The sequence below is a fragment of the Harpia harpyja genome, chromosome 4 (genome assembly GCF_026419915.1).
Source record: "Harpia harpyja isolate bHarHar1 chromosome 4, bHarHar1 primary haplotype, whole genome shotgun sequence".
NCBI lineage: Eukaryota > Metazoa > Chordata > Aves > Accipitriformes > Accipitridae > Harpia > Harpia harpyja.
In genome coordinates, this window is record NC_068943.1 from 54,366,871 (window position 1) to 54,392,820 (window position 25,950).

Sequence of the window (25,950 nt, forward strand, 5' to 3'; positions counted from 1 at the left end):
CCCCCCACTCACTCTCAGGGAAACAAATAGGATCTCTGGATAGGCATGGATTTGGCCATGCGGGGATGCAAGGACACACTGCGCACCACAATCTGCACTCCCCCAGAGATGTGCTTGTCAGGATTTGTTTTAGAAGTCACTGATGCAGACTAAGGGCTCTGCCCGTCTTGGCACATCAGCTCTTTGCTTTCAGTGCTGGCTCTCCCAGACACCATGTCTACTTGTGTCGTTGTAGCCTCTGGAGACAGAGGGCTGAGGAGCAAGTCCGGCAGTGCACCCCACGGCTTTCTGCTGCAGCCTTGCCCTGGAGGGCTGCAGTCATCAGGGATGAACGGAGACCGGTGGCTCTACACACCCTGGCTTGACCTCCTCCGAGCAATGTGCACCACATGCCATCCAGTGGACTGCTAGCCATTAAGGGCTGAGCTGAAAGTGCTGAAGCAAGATCTGTTAATGCCGCTCTTCAGGGAAGTGCTGGATTAGCCCAGATTAGCATCTGACATTGTGATTGCACATAATGAATTATGTAAAATGGTCCTGTTGGTGTAAAGCAGATGTACTACCACATGATTTCAGCTGCGGGCACAGCCAGGAATAAAACAGAGTGGATTCAGTTAGGGGGAGGATTTTAAAAAAAAAAAAAAAAAAAAAAAAAGATTCCATATACTTCCCAACATGCACTGTATCATATTGCTTATTCCAATGATATTTGAAAACAACAATACAACGATTTCAGCATGGAAAGCGAGAGAGAGTTCACCACTTACAATTAGGGGAAGCCGTTTTCCTTTGCCTCTCTGTTCACAGTTACATGACTCAGGAAACACCAAATGAGCCTCCAGGAACAGCAATCAACTATAGCCACTCTTGAAGAGATGTTGAAGATACAGTCTAATCATTTTCCATTTAACCAAAAATGCTTTCACCTAATAAGATTAGTCTATGCATTTTGATAACATGCTTCCCTTCAGAATTAGGTCTTCTATCAACTTAAATGAACCCAACTGCCAATTAAAAAAAACAGCACAGAGACTTTCATCAGCCAGCAAGAATAAATATGGGAAAATTAACCACCAGGAAGAAGGAAAGACAGGACAGCTAATGTTTTCAAAACAAACATAAATGAGATTAATTTAGACTGAAATGTAGCCAACATCCCCTTTAGATATTACACATGAAAACACTAATATTTGGAGAATATGACCCCACTGTCCAGTGACATCAGACATTTCTTACCACAGTCAAACTTCACAAGAGCAAGTGCTAACTGATGTAAAAATATACGATGAATAGTTTGTCTGCACTGACTAGATAAAATGGCAAAGGCAGCTAGATACTCTGTAGCGTCAGTGAATGTAAAATCATGTGACTTAAGCATTCAGAGAAGAACCCTTCCCTTCTACTGACAGTTTTGGTGGACAGACCAGTCAGAGACCTCCCCAGTTGCTGACCACTACCAAGATTTCCATTCCTGAGCAACCTCATAAATGACCTTGCCAAACCACAGCCACCAGGCCCTCTAAAGCTTATACTTTAGGTCCACCACTGTCTGGGTTTAAGCTGAGGCACAGAACTGAAAATACATTAATATCACTCATGCATGATGTGTTGTCAAAGGAGAAAAGATAGACACCCATCTTCACCTTCTGTGATGTTGCTGGACTACCCAGCAGCAGGAAAAGTGAGAACTTGCTGCGTGTTTGCCAGATATAAGAGGCAGCCCTTTAGGGGAATGTACTCAAGTGGTTCTAGCCCTTCTGGAGAGAGATTCCTCCCTGTGAAAAGGATGCACACCCTCCACTAGGAAATTCACTTACTGATCACACCAGAATCAAACCTCTTCCTGCTCTTTTCAGCACTTACATTCAGCCACTAGATGAGATACACAGACTGAGACTCCACTGCCAGCCATATGCACACATCATTCTTCTATTCCCTTGCGTTATACAATTTATTACTAATGCTAGTCATTTAGATAAGATCAGTCTGTAGATGAAGAACAATGAAAAAATGTGAGGCTGGTGGGAAGAATACAGGAATAAAAAGACTTAGTGCTTGCTTTGTTCAGTCTGCACTTCACGCTAATGGGAGATATCAGAGGAGAATCCAAGAGAGGCTCTAGAGATTTCATCCCAGCCCAGCTGACAATTTAGACTTGATCACACATACTTTGCAGTATGTTTATACATATTACCTGGCACAGTACTACGATAAAAGCATAACGTGGTAGAAACGAACTAATGGCTAACTAGCATGGGGAACAATGCCAGCATCAACACGGCAGCTGTTAACCAGACAGGAAGCTGGTTAAACAGCAATAATCCTATATTGCTATCTCACATCTGTGATAGTTTTAGCACATGCAAAGCACTACCAAAAAAAAAAAAAAAAAAAAATCAAAGAGAAAAGAGAATGTTCAACAATCTGAGCAAGACAAAGTCTTCATATCTGTCTGTTAAAATAAATTGTGACAATGAACTATTTTTTCCGCTCCTTCAAAACCATAGGTTTTGGATTTGTTTTTTCCCTTTTAAATTAACTGTTTTCAGAAGAATGTATTTTATATTTTCAAAGTAACCGTCATCCCCTGTATGGGTATGAAAGAGGAAATAGAGAGTATTATTAATGCTGCTCAGTTCAGACTCTAGATATTTGTCTGAAAAAAAATAATAGTACTTTGATTGAGAAAAGATTTATGAACAAGCAAATCAAATGGCACGGAAGTTGCCTAGAAACGTATGCTGCAGTATTTTATATTGGAGCATTCCGAGCTGCCTATGAGCTCTGTACATTTGGGTGATTTTCACTGAAATTCAGCACACTACGCTGCAGGCAGGGAAGCCTGCCAATGAGTTTATTTTTAAGATACAAGCAGCTACGTGACCCATTTATGCCTTCGACAACTAGCAACTCCCTTAAAAGAGAAAAAAAAAACCAAACAAAAAACCCACCAGTGCAGATTTGAGTACCTGTCCTGTGTTTTGCTTTCTACCCTTGCCACACAGATGATGTGGAAAAGCAGCAAGGATTGATAGCGGACAGCTACTGACATCTGGCTGTTTTCCTTCTTCATTCTTCTGTTTTTAATCTCCTCATGTCCAAAAGAAAAAGTGAAAGACTATGAGAGAATCTAGTTTGTTAACTGCCAAATAAATTAGCACGTGCCTATTATTTGACAAGGCCCTAACAAAAACAGATCTTATCTGACAGTATCAGGATAGCAATGGCATTTGCGATCCCCTCCAAAACAGCAGGGTCCTTTTCTAGCCCCGTACCTCCCAGTTATTGCTTTGGCTGCATGTCAGTCAGCTGGTTCTCTCACCGCAGAGATGGCAGAGGTCTCAGGAGCCCATTATTTATATAACACTACAGTGGAGAACAGGCTGTTCCTTACGCTTCCTGTGGCTCACACTTCCAGGAAGAATTGCACTCACTGCCCACGGGAAAGAAGAAAAGTGGCTTGTCCAATTCCTCAAGCTGGGATGGACATGGCAAAGTTGGAAAGTGTGAGGGCTGGGGGTGGAAAAAAAAAAAAAAAAGAAAAAATTAAAACCCCTACAGCAGCTACAGAGCTAATAGACATGACCAACTGCGCTATGGGAAAGTATGTCTCACTACACACATCAGTGGGGAAAGCAAACGTACTCCTTATGCTTTTCTGGGACAAAATTAATCATGACTCCCCAGCTGAGTCCCCTAGCATACACACTAATCTAACCTACATTTTTTAAACCAATACTAGTTATGTCAAACCTTTAAACCCCCTCCAATGACCCCTCCCCCATTTATAATAAAGTAGACCAAAAGATTGTTTTTGTAGTTACAGTTTTTCATCTGCTTGGAAACTGTCAGATTCATATTTTCAAGTTTCTCTGTACTTCAATCAGTAGTGCAGGTATGCTTATTTCCACTGCTTCAAGACAGAAATCTCAAGAGTTAAATTTTGTCTATCTTCCAAGTTAAATCATTGTATCTGATTATTTAACACTGCAGTAGAGGAGTACTCCAGTCTTCCTAGACAACAACAGTGGACACTTGCACCATGATTTACAAGGAATTAACCAGATGCACATTAAAACTGCTGCTGCCAAAGGGCAGAACTGCTTGTGGCTGTTTATGCATGCTCTAAAACCCCAGAGGACACTTAAGATCAGTAAATGGGCATGAATGTAAGAGTATCTTTGCAGAATTTAAGGTTACAGATTATTCCAAACCTAGGGATTTGGGACAGGTTTCTTGCTGTATGATGCCTGCATTTGTCCTCTCTTGCACATATAATATCCTCACTGTAATTCTATTAGCTGCACAAGCACACATGTAAAGGAAGAGCTAGGCCTTATTTATGATCCAAATATGTCAAATATAATATCACATTTTTGAGCAGATTAACAAAAGAGTACTTATTTGATTTTCCACTATACTTCTGTAGAGATTGTTTGGACTCAAATTGAGATTAACACTTCATGATGGCTGCTTCTTTTGAGTAGAGCTCCAAGTAAAAAACATTTATATACATACATATACATTCACATATACGAAAGCATATTAAAACGTAAAAATTAGGAAGGCCATTGCAGTGTATGACTTCCCAGGAATGCATTTGGCTGATGTTGTGAAAACTGACAGGACAAGATGAAACAAGGCTAAAGTAAAACAGTCCAACTGAAACCGAGGGAACCCTCCTAACTGAAAAGAATCTGAATTAATTCACTTGTTACTTCTTGGAGGTTGATTTGGATCTTTACCATTAGTTCCTATCCTAAGCAACCAGGCTTTTTTTTTTTTTACCTCAGAGTTCAGCAACTATGATTTTTTTGTTTGTTTGTTTGATTGATTCCAAAGGGAACTTTCTTAAAGAATTTTTTCTTAAAGACTAGTAAAATACCTCATCCGAACTCACAAATTTCCCAATTTCCTAATACAGATGTCAGGCTCAGCGTTCATCCTCTATGCTAACTCTCAGAGCAGTCTTATGTTCAGAGGCCTTCTGGTGGTCCACACCCTACAGTCACAGTTGTGAAAAGTTGCTTACTGCCTCAAATGTTGCTATGAATAAAATGAAAACCGCCCGCATGATATTTCCCTATCAGGCTCTTCCAGCAACTTTCTACTGCATTTGCCACTACAGTGGTTAAGAGGCAGCCTTCCTAGGAGCAACAATATACATGCACGATGGGTGTCTGAGAATCCAGATAGACTGAACATCACTTGAAGCAGTTCCCTAAAAAGATCAAGGGACATAAAGATCAGTACAACAGGGCTTGGACTAATAATAGTCAATCCACTACTGGGATGAAGAGAATCAGATCTTCAGAGAAGCTCTAACAATTTTTTCAGGCTTTCTATACTGCTGAATGTCTTTCACAAAGTCAGAATAACACAAAGAGGAAAAGGAGGACACTGACTTTGGATTCAAGATAGGAAGCACCAAAGTCCTGAAATACAGACAAAACACCTTAGTCACTTTAGAGAAGGAACTGTAGGATTTAAAAATATGTGTCTAAATTCATAAGGTCACTGACAGAGGATTATTTTGGAAAACTTTACTTGAAAAGCTTAGATTGATCTGGATAGAAAGCAGAAGCAACATAGGTAGCCAGCTGTAAGAAATAAAGACTGAAGCATACTCAACAGCCATTTCTCCAACAAATCAATGGGCCAGAAATCCTGGTAATTTATTCTGTGATTGCCCAGGAGTTTTTGTGTTCCTAGGGTTGCGAGTCAAGGAATTTTTGGGTCTTTGTGCATAGCAGCCTGAACAAAGAATTCCCTCTGTGTTTGTAAGTGTGCTTGCTCTTCTTTGCTGTTTTGAGATGGAAGAACAGAATGGAAGTTAATAGCATAGGCTGTGGCACAAATTATTTTGTTAAATTGTCTCCAGCGAACAAAACCATCCTTGCTTTGGCTGGCTAAACCTAGAAATCTCTTGATCAATGACTGGACCTAAGCACACTAAGGAGTCCTGTGAACAGCAAAACTAAGACAATTCTCTGTCCTGCAATCTCTGACTACTCCTTCTATTCCTGTACAATTCTGTTCTCCACAAATTTCTTGCTTGACTTTTAAACAGAATTATACCAAGACTTTCCATTAACTTCAAATATACCTATGAAATATCTTTTTAAAAAAAATCCTCGTAATTGCTATATAATAACTTAAGGCAGCCACTTAATACTCACTCTTATTGAGTAACCTTTAATTTAATGAGCCCATCTGCAGTGTCTAAACACTCAAATTACATAGCACCAGTTCTTTTCCTCAAAAACCCTGCAGTAATCCTATTTTCATCATATCCTTGGGTGATCAAGTAATGTTTCATTGTATTTTAACCTAAAACACACTCTGAAAAGGAAGATATCACAAAGCAATAGCCTCAAATGGATTCAATCAAGTTCCTGCAGTGAAACTAGTTTAGGTAATGATTACTTTAATCTTATCTATAATTCTTTCACATTAAGCACTCATTTGCTCTGTGATACTAAAACAACAACAAAAGGACTTTGGTATTTTGTTTTGCTTTTCTTCTTTGTCCAAAACTCCCATATTTTCATTACAAGAACACTTCAGTAACTAAAATACATTTTATTCCCCAGAATGCTTTCTTTTAGCAAGCAGATTATAAACTACAGTGCTCAATTCTGAAAGCTGGTTGAATAGTTTATCTCTGTCAATTCTGCCCTTAAGATTCCCATATTAATTAACCAAGCTGGTGGAATGAGATGCCCAGGTAAAGTGTAAAGACACTGCTGACACAATACACCAATACAGAAGACATCCAAGCACGGGATCAGCTACAGTCATAAGACACCCTAGGACCACTGGCAAAGGAGAAGCACCCACAGAGAAAACATGCAAGAAACTGGAGAGTAAGAGTGCTTATTTTTTTCAGAGGAAACTATCTGTTGTCTGGCCCGGCTAGCTCCAAGAGAAGTGAGAAAGATCAGCAGGGACAGCCTGTCAGCAAGCAAAGAAGATGGGAGTACATAGGAAGCCCACTAACCACTTAACAGCCAACACCTTCCTATTCACAGTAAGCTTAGGACAACCACTAGCTTGTGCAGAGAGCTTCACTAGCTCACCCCACCCAGAGCTCACATCAAGTAATCAAAATATATCAGAACCAAGAGGACTGCCTAGATGTGAACTGACAAAAATACAATGACTAGCATAGCTCTAGGCCAGCCACAGAGGTGCAGAAGCACTCCTGCTGTTGAGTCACAGCAACAGGGAGTTGTGAGTAGGTGTGAAGCAGTTAGAAAACCACAAACCTACCACAAGATGATGATTGCCAGAGATGACTCATGATTTTTTGCTATAAAACAGTTTGTGACTAGTGCAAAAATCTGAACGCTGCCATTTTTTTAAAAAAGATAATGCTTGGCACCTTTTGGAGATAAGGTCCCTTTGGCTATGGCAGGTGACTATAAAGTCAGTGTCACTTTACCTGTGAAATACAGGTGCTCAAGATGACTCAATGTGAGATGTCTTAACAGGACTTACAGCTCATGACCAGCTATTTCCTTTGTAACAAATATGCAAATTTAAGTGCTGAATCACAGTAACGAGTACCTATTGAAGTGACCCCAAACTTTTTATAGTATGCAAAGATCCATTTTAAAACAGAGAACAAATGATGGGTTACATGGAAGGGATTTGCTTGAGCCATGACAACGCTATGTAGTGAGATGCTGCACGTTATATGGCACTGCTCCAAGACTATATGATTATCCTTAACATGACAGAAGCATTGAACACTCATGTAACTCAGTCTTCTGAATGTCATGACACTTCTGGCTGTGCAATTCAAATAAGCACCAACAGACAAGCACTAAAGTTTCTCATTTTCTCTAAGTACACAAACCACATCCCTGGCTTTTTGCTGCTGGAGATCACTCCTGCTGATCTCACGGAAAAGAAAGTCATTCCCCACACTCTCCATGCCCTGTCAAGATTAGGACAGACCAATAGGTGAATCTAGCAAATATATTAGAAAATAAAAAAATGGGATCAGAATATTTTCAGACATAGTCCAGGACACATTTGTTTGTATAAGGAAAGCAAGTTTAAAATTTTGTCTTAAAAACAGAAATCCTGAGACACAGTCATGGCCAGATATGGAGGGGGAAGTGATGTGTTTGGTGGAAGTTGCTTTACATACTGCATTTTTTAAAAAAAATGTTGAACCCATTAACTACTAATTTTAAATATAAAACTTACCATACAGACCAATATAGTGCCTGGCACCCCAAAACAATACACTAGCTCGACCTTATGAAAAAAAAAAAAAAAAAAGATAGTATTCATACCCCACTCAGCCATTATGGAAAGAACTATTTCCATTCATCCTGGACACACTGGTAAAGTGGAAAATTCAAACCAAGCGGGATCTCTAGCTTTTCTGCTTTTAAAACCACAGAAGAAGAATGTTTTTTTACATAGATCTTGGAAGAACAGTAGCATCTGGACACATTGTGCATGACTTCATATATTGCTTTTACCCACTGAAAAGGCAAAAAAAAAAAAAAAAAAAAGACTAGACATTTCATAAAATGCTTTTAAGCCATCAGGACATCTAGGATACTAGATTTGTTGAAACATATGGCATAACAGTACCTCCTAAACAGAGGTATTTATTAAAGAATGTGGTTATAAATATAGATCCAAATAAACACTTTCAATGTGAGTAAGACTCCAGCTTTAGTTCCTTTGTTTATCCAGACTAGCTCTTCCTTAGAACACTGTATACCACACAGATAGCTAATAGCCAAATAACAGATCATTACAGAGCACCATTATGTTAGCTTAAAACTGACTTCACACTTTCCCCTAAGGTTATCTGCTTTGGCTCCCTTTTTCAAGAACAATTCTTGCCCATCACGTCATGCCCCCAATGTCACTTTTAGTGTGCTGGCTATTCTTCTCTAACTTAATCCATTTCACTTGGAGAAAAAAAAAAAAAAAAAAGTACCCCCCCCAATCACCAAAGAACCCAGGAATCCAAACCACTGTTTATTTCAAAGGGGATAACAAGAAAGAGAAAGGATAGACTGACTGCTGACATGGGCAATGGCCTGAAGAGCTCTCTTCAATGAGCAGACATGGCACAGTGGTCAAGGTTAACAACCCCAACTGGTTGACCCACACCTACTATACAAAGGACTGAAACATCTAGGAATTAGCTGTTGAAATCCTCAATTTATAGCACAGCATTGTTTTAGTGTCAGTCATCACTTATTTGCATTAAAAGGCAGTGCATTAAACTGTTGCAGTTCAGCAACAAAAGCACAGGGGCTGGCGAGATCGCTGCAGGGTTTGACCTCTCTTTGGTCTTGCTATTCCCACCCATCAGCCACAACCAAATATAGAGAATCCAAGTTCAACAGCTTGTTCTTTAAAAGATTTGCCATGAGTCTTGCATATTTCACTTGCCAGTTTTGTGAACCAACATAAGCAACACTGCAGTGTTTCACTGGTGTATTAGGGGTAGGGGACAAATGCTGCTAAGGCCCGAGCTGCTCTGGAAATAGATATGTCCAATACCAAGAGAAACATAAAATGTACATTTGCAACCTAACTTCATCACCATTCCAAATTTCATACGCGTTTTGTGCAAATTAAACCACAGTATTGGGAGTAAGGTGTCTGCCTTACCACAGCAGCCTGACTGCAGTCCCATGACAGTGTTGCAGCAACACAGAGTAATTGATGACTTAGTCTTATCATAGCAACCAATTTTTTTTTTTTATACTTTGCTAAAATGGGATTGGGTTTGGAAGAATTGGAGACCTGCCACTTTCTGTCCTTCACTTATTGCCCATCTGCAGCCGACAAAAGTGTTAAAGTATACAAATAGCAGAGGGAAGAAAAGCAGCAAAAGCAAAGAAGCAGATCTTTAATTTGCATAGTTACTCCAGACAGAAATTCACCAAAAGGCACAGATTTCCTCTCTCTTATGCTTGTTTCCCTAGTTCAACAATTTGCCAAAAAGCTACTTCTAGAAGAATGGAGCTTCTCATCCTTGATATCAAGGACATCTCAAAGGTTTCAACCTTCACTGCAACATGAACTTCAGTATTAACTTCACACATAGGTATAGGAGAACTGAGACGTATAGAGCTGCAAAATCCCCAATGTCCAGATCAAATGAACACTTACTCTTTAATTTATAAGGATGAGGATGTAAAGCAGAAAATCTCAGGCCCTCTGTAGACAAGACATGAGTTTAGGACTCATGAGACAAAAGATCAAATACCACCTCTTCTCACCTAAGGTGTGACCTACAGCATCTTAAATTAGGCCTCCTCTTCTCATCTATCTGGAAGCCGCATCTCTCTACACCTGTTCTGTTTTAAGGATTATCTAACAAAGTGAGCCTGACTCTGCTCTTTATTTTATATGCAGACAGTTCTGACTGAAGAACAGGGGTTTTTTGTTTGCTTTTTTAAAATAAAAACAGGAAACACACATGGGTTTTTTCCTCTCGGAAGACTCAGCCTGGTAGTTAGGGCACTCCCATGGACTGTGGGATGCTGCTACACAGCACAAGGATTTTAACAAGATTCTCAGGTGAATGCCCTAACCAGTAGAATATCAACTACACTCAAGTGGGTGTCTCCTAACTTCCTTCATCCCCATTTAAAAAAAAAAAAAAAAAAAAAAAAAAAGACAAATAGGGCTTATTTTACTCTATTTGTTATCACAACAGGAAACAAGTCCAAAGTTAAGTCCCCAATGTATGTTAAAAGATCTGTTAAATTCACTTTGTGGTCTCTTACTACTAGCACTTACATTATGAATAATTCAAGGATGCTCCTGCTGCAGAGGACAGTACTCCATCATGGGTGGTTTGTCCAGCCTACACTGTGCTTTGCAGTTGTATTTTTTAATCTGTTTTGCATGCCTGTAACAACTTAGTGCATTGGTTTACTCAGAGCAATGTGACCACTTGGACATGAGGAACCTAAACCATTTTAAATACTTGCTATTACAGAATAGCTAACCAGTCTGGAGTACATTTACTATTAAGTTAGTTCCCTAGGCAACTTCACCCACAAATCTTTTGTATTCTTAAATCTTTTTATTATGACTGTTACCATCTGATTCCGTGAGCTATAGAAGAGATGGCATTCAGTACAGGTGGGCAGAAGAACAGGGACACCTAGAGAATTCAAGAATAGGAATGCCCATCTTTCAGATTTCTTTCCCTGCTGTCACACGATAAATCTGTTTGGATCTTAAGCTCAGACCTCCTGCTCTGTCCCCAAAGCAGATAAAAGTGACCTCCATGATCTCATGATTCTTATGAGCAAAGCAGAGCCTGAAAATCTCTCACTAATGCATGACCCAGGGCCTCAGAGACAATCCATATAAACACTTTTGTATCTCACCCTGCCATTTCGGTGTTTTCACCATGACTTTTAGGTACTGGTGTTAGTCAGAACTAGCCCAAGCAAGGCTCAGCCCTAGACATACTCCTTTGCAGATCTGAAATAGCAATTGAGCATCTCCTTGCTTTGTCCCCTTATTTTCTTTTGAGCCAGATTTTTAAACAGTTGCTCCAAATACAGACATACCTAAAGAAACACGCATTTAGGCATAACTGAGAAATAGTCCTAACAGTGCCTGTTAAAACGGACACTCTAGATGCAGCCTGACCCAGAAAGTCCTTAAGTTGTGGATTGCTAGAAGCTAAAAGAACAGTCCAGGAGAGTTCTTGCTGTTCTTCCCTCAGCACTTAAATGCCACTGTAGAGAATAAAGATAATTGTATCTCATCTGAGACTGTGCTTACATTGTCTCATCATCAGTCATCTTTTTTGAGGACAGGGACCATCTTTTTGGCCTGTACCTTGTTTTGTGCCTTCTGTACTCAAACAGTGTCAAGGAACAGACCAAATTCTCAACATGGTGGTAGGGAAATGAAACTTTTCCATGCTCCTAGGACAACGAGGAGACAAAAGTCTCCTTGACATTCTTGAGTTCTGGCCCAAATTTTGAATATTTCCCTTTTAAAAAACTGGAATAAAATAAGATTTAGTTTTTCTTACCATACAAGTCACTGTAATCCCCCCATTAAAAAAGGAGAAAAAAAAAAAAAAGCTTAACACATCAGACAATCAAAATAAAAATAAAAGCACTAGTTTTTGAAAAGGCAAAAATCTCAACTGCAGCTCTTGCAAGCTAAGCTGAGTGCACAGCACTACAACAACATCCTCCTGGTGCACTGTTTAAGGCCAAAAGAAACCAGTGTTTGTAAGAGCTCTGGGAACATAGCAGTTCCTGCACCTACCGTCTGGCTGAAGGTGAGAATCTCTTTGGAAGACACTTTTCACACAAAATCTCCAGGTTCTCCAAGGTCTACACACAAAGCACAGCCTGCCATACTCTGATGGTTACCAGAACCACACAGACCTACGACTGTCTTCAAATTCATCACACTAAGAACCTTCTGTTGAGGTAATTTTCTTCAACTCAATTTATTATCATCCTGTCCCTGAGAATTCTGCCAGGAAGAGGCTGAAGCACAGCGCTTCTGCTTCTGGATGTCTCCTTATGGCAAAAAGTTAAATATTTAAGTGACTTGCCCACAACAAAGATAAGCATCACATTCAGCTGGACTTCTACTGATAGCCAGATCCCCAGGTAGGACCAATCCTTTCTTCCTAGCTGTGACAGCTGTAGAGAGTTTGTCTATGTAGGAATTTAGACCAATTCTTGATTAAACATTACTGAACGCAAGTGACAAGCATATTGGACATAGTTTACCCAACTTTACCAAATAAAGTTCAAGCTTATATACACAATGCACTATTTTTTTTGTTCAGGTATTCTTTTCACTAAAAGCACAGTAAAGACCATAGTGTACTCACCACACAAACTATTCTATGTTTTTATTACCTGGAAATATCAATCTAATTCTCTATTCAGGGAGCCTTTCTACACAATTATGATAAAATTGAGTATTTTCTTCCCCCCCGTATGAAAATAATCTTTCGGCCCATGGCTCCAAATCTACTCACTCCTCTGCATTTCTTGGCTGTTTTTAAAATTGTATTTATTACAGCTATGGAATTGATTTTATGCCTTACTACAATTACTGCTGGGTTTGCCACTCACTATGCCTAGTCATCATTTAGGCTGGCAAATATTCTTTATCTGGAGCTATAAATATAAATACAGATAAGTAAGAAAGACTTGCAATTCTAGCAACAGCAAGCCAGCGATGGATTGAGGGCAAAACTCATAGTAAGCCAGGCAGCCTTGCCACAAGGCCTCGCAGCAGAAAAAAGAAATATATGATTTCCAAAGCAGACTTGCACATTTATTTTGAATCCTTTAATATCACCTGCCTGGCACCTTGCAACAACTGCTATGTATGACCAAAGTGTCGTGGCAAATAAACTCCTATTTCCCAATAATACAGGTAGTCCTTCTAAGGCTGGTAGGCATATTCAAGAGAGGATAATATTAACCTGTTAAAAAGGTAACTATCTGCAACACCTTTCACTATGCAATGCTTCAGGCAAAATGTCTGTCAGCAAAATGCAAAATCACCTCTGTTTTATCTCAGAGGTAGAACTATTACTAGCAAATCTAGATGAAATGTTAAGCCTTGTTTTTTTGTTCAGTTCACACGGACACCTCTCTTGAAGACCAGGCATTTCATAGTCAAAAATTACGTCCCCAAAATTTTCAGACACTGCTCATAGGCACTTTAAGGAACTGTCAAGAACCACTCAAGGAATTCCCCGCCTCCCCAATCTTGTCTAATGCCCAAAAGTAATTCTTACAACTAAGCTCAGGTCTTTTCAATCACTTAATGGAGTTGTGGATTTAAAAGAGGAAACAAAAAAGGGAAGAGTTCTTCTGTTCCCATCCCTCTCAAAATATCACAAGATTCAAAAAATCAGGGTTTAAAGGTGGAAGGGAAAAATCAGTTATTTAAAATACCAAGACCTAGTAACAAAATTCAGATTGTTCACATACTGGAACAGAGGCTGTATGTGCTTGCAAAGCTTTTAAAACAGCAGAACTTTTAATATTACTAAAATCCACGTCTCATCCTCAATCCTCAATCATGAGGATTGAACTTACAGGTAAACAAAAAATTTGCACTTTTGTGCAGTGCCAAAGACATCTAGAATTCCTAAGCTTCTGTCTTCTGCAACAACACAGACTCATTAAGTCTAATTTTCTTAAAACAAAATGATGTGGGCTATACTGTTATTTTAATTAAAAAAAAAAAAAACTCAAAGCCACCACAGTTCTTTTCCTGTAAAGTACATTTTGATATTGTAAAACTTTTTTTCTTTTCTTCCCCCAATGCAAGAACAACTCCATCTTCCTTCCCCTACAGGCACTAGATTCAGACAGATGTAGTCCTGGGTGACTTTATGCCCCTAAGAGTGTTAAGCAACTAAAAGTAACCTATAAGAAACAAATAGCTTGCTTTCTCCTCTTGTGTCTTTAGAGCCAATAGCAAGGTAGGCTTTAGATCCCTACCAGTGTGCAAAACCAAACAAAACCAACCAAAACCACCCACACACTGAAAACCACATTCTCAAGATTACACTGAGTACTCACAGCATCTACTATGGAGTTTCTGGATGCTTATGATTCTCTTTGTGATGCAGGAAACTAATTTTGCCACCTTGCCATGAGATTTTTGGCCTATATTTTGCAGCATGCACTGCATATAAAGTCATACAAGATGTGCATACTTAAATCAGCACTACTATAAGAACCTTAAGACTTTCATTCTGGGCTCCTATACGTACAAATTTATAATAAATTTAGCAATTATGACCAAGATATGAACACTGAAGTGAACTGCTCAAACTATTTGCTGCAGTTTGCTTAAAGTATTAACTTCATCCTGAACTTAAGAATTGTAATGCAATCTTAAAGCAATTGCTTAGAACAATTCAGCCATGCAACTGTATATTTTTCTCAGTTAATAAATAATCCCACTGTCTTAAATATAAGCCATGCATTAGAGAAAGGTATGTGTTGCTACTCATTGCCCACATCTCTTCATAATTGGTTCCACCCCATGCCAATATTAACAGATCCAAATGGAGACAGACAAGAAACAGCGTTTCTCTAGTACATAAAACAGCAATCCATGGTTATCCTCAGAAATTCTGTAGTGTATTGTATCTATTCCTTAACACACACTATATTAAACATAAGCAATAATGTCACACATGAGTTATTCTTGTACAGGAGCAAATTCTTCTCTGGCCCACACAGAGAAAGACTGGAGTGACATCTGCTGTTTCACATGCAGTTTTAGGAACAATATTTTTCATTTAGCAACCATTTTGATTAAGCAGATGCAATGGATCTTCTTAACACCTAAAACCAGGATGCATGTGCACTGACACTCGTCTCAGAATGCTGCTATTCTGTTGAACACTGATATGAAGAAGTCCTTGAAGAGATTTTACATTCACAAAGACATCAAGTGCATACAGCTTTTCTTAGTTGACGCTATATTTCAGTAGTCAAAGGAGGATTTTACAGAGCAATTTTCATTATTAAAAATCTAAACTTATTTCTTTGCTGCTTTGCTTTGGTGAGGAATACTTTATTTGGAAAGGCCTGCACCATACCAATAAAAAAAAAAAAAGACAACTGGATTATTCAATGCAGGGTTCAAGTATTCCACCTTCTTAGCACTTGGTACTACATTCTTCTACTTACGAACACATATAAAACAGTTTATTTCAAAGGTAAGAGACGGCAGGGACATCTTCAACTGTCTTAGCTACTGCCTGATTAATCATGTTTCAGCTGAAAGCAACTTTCAATTAGAAATGTTCCCGGCTGGGGAACATTAACACATTTGAGTGGCCAGACCAAACACTTCAGTGCCTGTGAATAATACTGAAAAAGCATGATTTATAGACAAATTAATGTTTATAAGTAAAGCATCACGACAGGACAGTTCAAGGCCTGATTCAGTGAAGATATCTGGGCCAAACACAAAGCACAGAAGTCATTGCAACACTGATCACAGAATTACATGACACTTCAGCAATACAGGCACAATTTCAGGAGATGCTTTCTAGGATCGTGATTTTAAATACCCAAAAAGAACTCAGGTACAAATTAAAAAAAAAAAAAAAATCTAATTTTCCTTTTCTCAACTCTATTGGCTAACCCCAACAAAGAAAAACAGGAGGCCACTGTTAAGACATGTAAAACCAAGTGCAGAATTTGTCCTACCTTTGTTAGTTACAGAAGAAATATTTACTTGCTTCCTTAAAAATGAAGCAATAGAAAGCAAAAACACGAAAAAAGGCTGGCATAAACACACAGCCATACAACACACACTCCTCTTTAGTAGGGACTGTGCTGGTGCAAAGTAAATATAGAAAAACTCACTTTTTGGAGTCACCTCATGGATTGGAACAGGCCACAGGTTGATCCTCTGTCTGTATCACATGCTCGTATCCTCAGACCACGCTTAAGGAGGCTTTTATGGGTGCGGGTAGGTGGTCTTCCCATCTGAACTCCAGCCAGGGAGCCCCACACGAAGTGGCTCTTGGGCCATTCCCCTTCTCAAAGATACTGGGAAGTCATCTCAGCCTTCCCAGAAAGCACTCATTTCAAGAAGCTTCTCAGTCCTTAAGCACACCTCTGAACCCTTGCTTCTCCACAGGTAGGCCCTAGTGACCTGCCTCTTCAGGGAGGATAGCACCCTGTCACACCTGCCCTAAATAACAGCCATCAGCAACCACACCTTTACACCATCCACATCCAACAGAAATTGGGTTTTTCTTTGCTCCTGCCTGTTTTTTGAGGTCAACCCTTTTGGCTGGTTGATCTCCAGGGGTGGCACATGTCCCTCCTGAAGCACTCACCGCACAAGCAAAATCTCTTTTTCCCAGCACCTTCTCCAGGATTAGGCTTTGCTAACATCTCTAGCGCTCTTCCTCCTCTCCAAGTTTCTTTAAAATCAGCAATTTTTCCACATCCTTCAACAGAGAGTGTTCACAAAACGACCTCCTGTGAGGTATTTCAGAGGTGTCAGCAGGAGGGGCTGTGCAGCCTCTGTGGGGAGAGGCCAGTTCCGGCAGCTGCACCACAGGGCACAGCCCAGCCCCTCAGCCATGCCAGCAGCACCTCTGCATAAACAGATTTAAGAAAGGGCAAGCCACCACTTGGCAGTGAGGAACGAGGGGGAGAAGTGTGAGAAACTCAGGGGGAGAAGGTTTATCTCAACCCAGGAGGTTTTTCAGCCTGTTTTCTCCCTCCGTCCTGTTGAGGCAGGGAGAGAGCGAGCAGCTGGGTAGGTGCCTGGCAGCTGGCCATGGACAACCCACAGAGATTCACCTGCAAAAGCGCACTCATAATCCAATCAAACATACCAGAAACCCTAAGACAAACCCTGCTAGAGCTTAGGGTCTGCTAGCACAAGAACAAGGAGTAATAAATGAGGGTGTAATAGCTTTCCATCTGCCTCTTAAAGTCACAAAGTCTTTCAAGAACTGGAACTACCACAGTCCCTACAATTCCCTGAAAATCACTCAGTCATCACCATCCATCAGCAGAGGATCCTGCATGCCCCCTCCCTCAAGTGGGTCTTTCCAAGTCACCGCTACAGGCTAGGGAACTAATTTTTTCCTCAGCCTCCCATTTTTTTTTACCCAATACTCAGCAGGTGTAACAGATCAGACTAACAATATCATAAGCCTTAAAGGAAAAGATACAAAGGATGGCTTTTAAAGATTATAAAGAGAAGTGATTCAGCTCCTCTACTTGTAAAAAGACTTAACAATTTATACAGTTATTGATAAGGAATAGCTGTTGATGTTGTGGTATGCTGCCACACAAATGCTTAGCAGACAACATGTAGTGGTGTTACAATAATAAGCAGGTAGCATTTAATGTGTACCTGAAGAGAGCTGACGTTGTCAGGACAGAAAATAACAAAAGACACCAGTAATCAGTTTGCAGAAGCCAGACAGTATATAGCTAGGGCCTTCAAGGCACATGATGAAAGCTTGAACTAAAAGGTTTTCACGTGCAAGCAGATTTGAAAGTTCAGGTTTACAAAGATGTTTGTAGTAAGGTATGAAAATAAAATTTTGCAGGAGATATGTCTACAAGACATTTATATATGCTTAATGTAAATCTAGGTCAAGAATAAAGGAAGTCAGCACAGTTAAAGATACAAAGTGCCCAGCCCAATCCTGGAACCTATTCTGCAATTAATTTTATTGGTGTCTGGACTAATGACATGGTGGCTCTATCTACATATGCTGTGACTACATTTCTGCTTCCAGCATAAAGAATAAATCTATATATACTTTTGAGCTTATAATGTGCATGACTAATTTATACAGTGTAATGTATATAGACAAATAGTAAAGGTATTTCTTAACTGAGAATTTAAGATCACAGTGTTACTGGCCAAAAAGTTATTTACTAGTACTGTGCAACTTGTCTCTGCTGAGAAGCAGGTAGAAATAACTTGTATTTACATTACTGGATGAAAGCTACTAAAATTCTTGAAATAAACATTGCAATGTGACTAGCAACTGACTTCTCAAAGTGCCTGTCTGCACAGATTATGAGCATGCTGGAGGCACTCTCTTTGCAATAAGAACAGACTGTTTCTGCATCTTCAGAGCAGTAGTAAATGCAAATTGTGTTAAGTTCTTCCTATGACATTGACTGACTCATGGATATCGATTTTTCTGAGATTGAAGAGTGTAGTGCTTACATGACTCAGTTCACGTGGCACTGCTGAAAATGTGACAAATACTACATTTTGCTACTCAGTACAGCAAAATAAGGGCACAAGTAAAATTCAAAAGTTCAGGTTTTGGGTAAGGTGAATTGTTTTATACATGCTCTACTGTGCTTACAATATTCCAGGCAGTGTTTTTCTTAGAAGCTTTGACAACAATAAATACTCTCTTCCCTCACTGAGACAGATCTAACACTATAACAGCTGATTAGCCTAAAAATGGCCCAAACACTTCTGAAAAAAAAAAAACCAAACCAAAACAACCCCCAAAAGCCCACCAGTGTTACGCTACCAATACAGCAAGGTTAGGTTTCCCAAACTCCTAAATCTGTTTCTACCCTGCCTTCAAGGATTAGCATCATATGAACACCTGGTCTGAAATACATGCAGAGCACAGACTCTGAAGACATACATGACACAGTAAGGATTGCTGAGGTGTCTGACAATGCTCGTCTTGAAGTTCAACCATTCCTGCACAGGGCTTTAAAGTCACATTTCTCTGGGTGCGTGTACCGAAGATGTAAGGCAATAAAATTAGGTTCCTGTTAGCAACAGTAATATCCTGTTGCCAAAATTTCAGAGAAAAAGAAAATGCATCCAGGTTCAATATACAGGGAGAACAGTGAAGTTTTACCTTGCAGGCTAGTTTAAGGAGTCTACATAAATCCTAGCCAAAGTTCCCTCAATGAAGTGACTACAGTATTTTAGCAAGGATTTGAGTTTGTTTTGAATTAGCTATTTCTTTGTTCCTGTGCAGCAAGTAGTTCTTCACTTTACATCTGGATCTTACTTAGAACTCTTCACACACAAATTTCCATGCCTTAAGACAACTTATCTTTGTTCCCATTTTATAGGTAGGAAAATAGACAGAAAAATACTTCAGATATGGCTCAGAGTAACTCTACAAATTCACAGATCAGTAGCAGAATCAGTGAAAAGCAAGCATTCTGCAGTCTTTGCCAATGCCAAAACAGTAATGTTTAATGGTATGTCTACTTGAAATAGGACGCAGTAATAGAGATACTAAAGATCCCTAAATTAATCAGCGTTTTCAGGTCGTCTTCACTTTGAAGTTTTAAATACCAAATGGGAACTGAAATACTGAACGAAAACTGAAATACTGAACTGAGGAGCAACTACATTAAAATGCCATCTTACTTAAATATGCTGACCTGAGTGATTATAATATCAGCACTTCTTTTCACTCCTGCTAGGCCTGGAACACTAACACAGCTGAAAAGGCTGGATATGAATGGTCTTACTACTTGTGCATTACCAGTAGAATTATTAAAATTTAAATTAATAGCCTCTGAGCAATCTGTGGAAGTCAACAGACATGACTGAGGTCATGATCAGAAAACACCTGTCTCTTAATAATACTTATGTAATACTAATTTTTCTCACTGAACAAACTTTAAATTCCAAGGGGAGCAGGAATAAAAACATAGTGGCTTCTCAGAGGACTTAAATGGGGATATTTCATTTTGCCAATTTCAAGACACAGGGGGAAAACCCACCATTTTTGCACCTAAGTTTTATGAGGAAACATGGGAGTTCAGCAAAGTTATTTTTATGCTGCTCTTGGATTGAGAGTCAAAATTCTATTTACATGCATTTTAAACGGTATCCAAAGTTATACTCCTCCTATGTTACCCATTAACAACAGGGTAACACTAACCACTAAAGGTTCAGGCAGACTGTAGCACAACTGAGAACTGAACCTGAACTGCCCATAAGCAGCAGTACCAGCTGCTTATTTATCCTTTTCAGTCACACTGGGAGACAAAAATTCATTGCTATTAAAACTATCTATATATGAAACAATCTTTGGTTCAGGTATAAATGAATTTTTACCTACTCACCAAAAATCAAATTTAATTTTTTCACAATTTTCTAATGTGCAATTTTCTTAAAACTGGGGAGGGGGGGGGAATATGATCAGAACTAACAACCATTTTATAGCAGCTGTGAACCAACCTTCTGATACCAAGACAAAAGAACACTAGCAACTACTTCTACTTATATTGTTTTAATTTTCACTTCACAGCTGTAGTCACTAACCTCAACATTTTTGCACTGCATAACAAGCTGCTATTATAGGAAGTAAAATACTCTAATTCAACACTCTTAGAGACTCATAATTAGATGAAGTATTACCAAGATTCTTCTGTGCCTTAAGATATACACCATCATTTGGCTTCATTATTGCTGACGTTTTCATATGGTTTATGGTACATGGGAGGATCAAGATATGAAAGCAGCCTTTTTAGTAACCAACTTTGAACAGCCTCCATCTCAACCCTTGTAACATTCTTCCACAAATTCCCAAAGGATGCCTTAAAGCACCGAAGCAATCATTTCAGGTCATAAAAAGATAAAGAACTTTAACTTTTCATTTTTTTCCAGCGAGAAAATGATTATTTATGCTCTTAAAATAAAAAGGACTTTGTACAAAAGGTCTGGAAAGATCTGGTTTTAATTACATATTTCAAAACTGAGTTATACAAAACAATTCTACTGCTTATAGTCAGTAAGTATATTAAAAACTTAAGAGACCAGGAAACAAATAAGCAGACTAGTCTATAACTAACTCGGATGTTTTCTGGAAAAGCATGTCATGAGCAATTTGTCCCTCGTGACTGAAAGCAGAGAGGGAAAAGAAAAGGGGCAAAAAAAATGAGTATAAGCAAGAAACTGTAACACCCCTTTTGATCTTGCATGCTAGCTGAAAATGAGAAAGTTTCGATCATTCAGTCCACAGTTTTATTTAAAGATCAAAACAAGCCTGAGCAGCTTAAAGCCTTACTTCATTAAAAGAAAAGAAGCTATGCACAGTCAAAGAGTTAATTGAATGGTAAGTGGGACATTCTTTCTTGCAGCTTTGCTTAAATTATAGAAACATCATTATTTATAAACTCTCCTGTATTCCACAGAAGACAATGAAGGTCCACTTTACAAAAGTTTTTTCCACACACATTCTTTTCAAATTTTCTTTTACCTACCTGCTACCTTAAGATCTCCAGACTGAGTATTAATAACTTGCTAAATAAATTACATATATGAACTAAAATCTTCCAGCCATTTAGAAACAGAAACTGCTTATAGTACATGGTGACAAGATCTTCAGAACAAAATTTGAAAACAAGTGGCTCATGATATTTGCTAAGGAAAGCATTCTTTTTTACCTACAAAATTAAAAATACCAGTGATAAAGTTCTGCTGCGATATGAAAGCCTGTTTGAATGTGTAAAGCTTTTGCTGAGACTACATAAATTCTAATCCATAGCATATGTTTTCTCAGCAAATGAACCCATTTTTCCCATTCCTTTGAAGATGCCACAGAGCTAACGAACATCCAAAACTTTGCTTAATCCAAAGGGAATATCAAAGTCATTCATTCTTTTGAATACACTAATTTGAATACTCCTAAGTCATATGTTATTATGATTCATCGTATATTTGGCTAATCATTTAACAGTTCCTAGCAAAATGTTAAACATTTGAAAATGCTTGAGGGCACAGTAGATTAACAATCAGAAGAGTACTTAATGGCCAAATGTTTGATTTTAAATTTCTGTCTGTTGTCCATATTCTAACCATTTAAAGTATCTTAATATGTTATATATTACTCTACTTTCAATTAAGTATCTTGCTGTGCAACACAATTCACATAAGAACAGAACTAATTTTGATCTTCAATTACGTATGAGAGATCCAAAATAAGATTGGCTGTCTCCAGAGCTACTTGTAGGCCGTTACACTTTGCAGCAAAACAGTCCAATGTGAGAAAGTCAGCAACCTTTACTGACGGCTCTTTAGGGCAGCCCTGTGCAACAGGACAGCCAAATTGGCCTTGCAAAAGCCTCCAGTTGAGGTTCTCAGTGTTACCATTAATCCCACAGCCACATTTTGAAACTACATCTGACCAATTAGACACAGAAGAAAACCCTGATGGAACAAACCAACAGTGTCCATAAAACATGTCTGTAAGAATTTCTCCATCATCATGATTCAGAGAGCAAGCTACAGACTCCAGGGAACGGCAAAAACCATCAGCAACCAATCGGTATTGTGTCCGAGAACAATCTATTTCTTTAAAACTGCTGGTGGACAGACTATAACTCTAAAACAAAACAAAACAAAACCAGGAAAACAGAAAATTAGAACAGTATTACAGAAATAATTCTAATCGAACATATATTGTACTGTTGTGTTTTTGTTTGTTTTTTTTTTCCAAACAGATGGTTCAGTCCTAACTAAAAAAAATTGTTCATGTGATTATTCCACAACAGGAAAGATTTCTAGGCAAGTCAAAGCTGAGTTCTGCATGACTATCTTTCAATATAAAAATTCTACACATTTTTATTTTAAGACTTAAAAAACAAGCACTTACTATAATACATACCTAAAGAAAGATTAACAAGTACAAATACAGTATTAACAAGTCTGAAAGATGTAATTAGCACTGACTGCTTCAAACAAACCCCTTTGTTTTATATTAGTAGTTAGACAACAAAAATGCAACCTTAATCTAGAAAAGATAAGTGTTTTAACTGTAGGAGTGATTCTACATAAATTCTTGTTTCCTAAGTATATTAAGCAGCTTTAAAAAACCTTGTCTTACATACCTTGTGTCTTATGTACGAAGCCAGGTGAGTTTCTGTACAGCCACCTCCTAATAATGCCAAAGGTTCCTTGATTGTTAACTGTAACACATGTTCTGCAGTTTCACAGATGCGCTGAAAACCATATGAATTTGTTGTTTAGACATACCATGATTAATAGGACTTGCCCCATTGAAAAAACTACTGGAATAAAATTTTCAGTAGTTTCTGGTACAGACTTCATAAACTTGAATTACGTGTGGATATAAAGCTGCTGAGTGACTTCCAAAACCATGTTCACTTAATGAGAAATTGTCTTTATTTGTCCACACTCAGTATGGAAAAGCAGAAATAAAAAGCAGCTGTATTTTATTCCTTCTTTTTGCAAAACAGGGTTATATATAAAAAGTCAATCAGTATCAATGACATTTCTAGAGCAATTATTCAATGCAAAACTATGCTTGACTACCATTGCAAGTATTGCTGCTGGCCTTTTGCTGGGCAATTTTTATTTTATGCTCTCATAGACCAAGTAATGAGAATAAAAATGTTTACCCAGCACTGGCCCCAAGAACAGGTGAAAAATGTTTCTGTCTCTAAGCAAGTATTAAAATAGAGGCATTAAATCAACATGACCACTTCAAAGAATTTTAAATTCTGGAAATAAGGGCATTTCTGAATTGTTTTCTTGAAATTGTACATCTATATTCTAACTAAACTTCATTTATGTACTGAAAAATCACTTTTCTAAACTCACCATATCTATATTTCTCACAACTTTATTCTTCCATTAGAAACATAATTTTTCAAAAAGGGTTTCAAGGAAACTTGCCTACCTTCAATTCATCCCATGCTGTTTCATTTCTGTTACAGAGTATCAAGCTGCAGACAACTGTGTCATTAGGAATTAGATGCACAAAATGTTTTGAAGCAAAACTCTCAATGCACACATCTTTCAAACTGCCATAACAACCGGGAGAAAATGAATGTATGGAAGCTATAGGCTTTGAACCTGTCCAATTAAGAAAAGCAGAGAACATACATATTGCTGCCATCAGAACAGCTATCTGTTGTGTTTCATAATGCATGCACTCTTTTCCTCTTGGCTTTTTAAATTATATTTATTCAATACCTAACATTTCAATCTACACAGGAAATCACAAACAGAAACCAACATGTTTTTGAAGTACAAGACTTAGTGATAGTTTAAGATAAAAAAAAGTAATTGTTTTATTGTCGTTAGACAAGAATTTAAAAATAATCTACATTTGCAGACAGTTATTATAATTAGATATTCCTCATGCATCAGTTAGTAATCACGTGCAATATGCCATCATTAGAGCCTGCAAAAGACCAGTTTCACCTTAAAAAGATGGTTTTCAGACTAGAAAAGAACAACTCTTGCTCAGCTGCTAAGGTAGGATACAGACAGAAATAAGAGAATCCTTACTCTGCAATGACACCAACCTAGATAGGTTTTCATTACGATATGAACATTAAGGACAACTGTTTAGTACAGAAAACTTGCTTGTTACCTGTCATCCGACTCATGCGTTCCATCAGAGATAGCCCGGCTCTGTCCACAGTGATGACATGGTTCTCTTTCAGATACTGTTTTAAGGATGGATGGATAACTTTCTGGCACACTACAAGGCCAACCTCATCATTGATCAGCTGCTTTCCTACATTAAGCAACTGATTCAGCTCTGACATTTCAAGAGAAATTCCATGATGGACTGTTATAGTTCCTTCTTCAGGGTTGAAGAGGTCTCCTGACATGGACACAGAGAAAAGTGCTATCTTGATCATGTTTGAACAAGTTCTTTTGACAATAAGTGGTTCTGCCAATTGAATTTCTGGTGTTTCTATCAGTAGTCCAGGAAGAACTGTAGAATCCACAACTCTTCTACCTTTCACAGGTACTATTACACACTTCCCTAAAACAGCATTAGTCTCAACACAACATGGAACAGTAAACATAAAAGCCTTTAAAATCAGCATGGTGAGATGATCAACTTCTGGTTTATTAAGCATGCAAGCAGGTTTGCTTGCTAATATGCTACGCACCAAACAAAGAAGTGTCTCAACACTGCTAAAATCCACGGATACTCGGCAACCACAGGCCTCAGATTTGAGGTAGTCCATACATAAACTCAAAAGATGCTTGCTTATTTTCATGACAGTGCAAGATGCAACATTTAGGCTTTTAAAATTTTCAATCAAACTACAGCAAAGGATGGCAGCAAATAAGCCGCAGTCACTGAAGCGGGATATATGGTTCTGTACAGAGGCCATCAAAATCCTTAATACAGGATGGCTGACAGAAAGATGACTGAGTATAGCTGAAGATTGTGAAGTTGTACAAACATAGCCTCCCACACCATTGTGAAGATGTTTGAGCCTACCAGCAGGACCATAGCAAGATTTTAATATTCCACTTAGCAGAGACAGTGACTGACTCAGTGTATCTCTCGTTAAAGGTTCACTAATAAATAATGGAGGCTTTTTAGCCTCAAGACGAGACATTTTCAAAGTAAGATTTTTAATTCTTGCTAACAAAACAGATTTTATTTTTACTTGGATCTAT

At 38.5% G+C, this 25,950-nt stretch overlaps 1 protein-coding gene across 1 annotated transcript; it reads right to left on the bottom strand.

Annotated features, from left to right (window-relative positions):
* Positions 1 to 21,217: 21,217 nt before the first annotated feature.
* On the bottom strand, positions 21,218 to 25,918 carry MKKS (MKKS centrosomal shuttling protein). Its single transcript, XM_052784086.1, has 4 exons — positions 24,899 to 25,918; positions 24,200 to 24,375; positions 23,388 to 23,498; positions 21,218 to 22,882 (listed from the first exon to the last, which is right to left on the bottom strand). Exons 1-4 carry the CDS (start codon positions 25,887 to 25,889, stop codon positions 22,442 to 22,444), a joined length of 1,719 nt encoding a protein of 572 aa, XP_052640046.1. The 5' UTR covers positions 25,890 to 25,918; the 3' UTR covers positions 21,218 to 22,441.
* Positions 25,919 to 25,950: the final 32 nt, after the last annotated feature.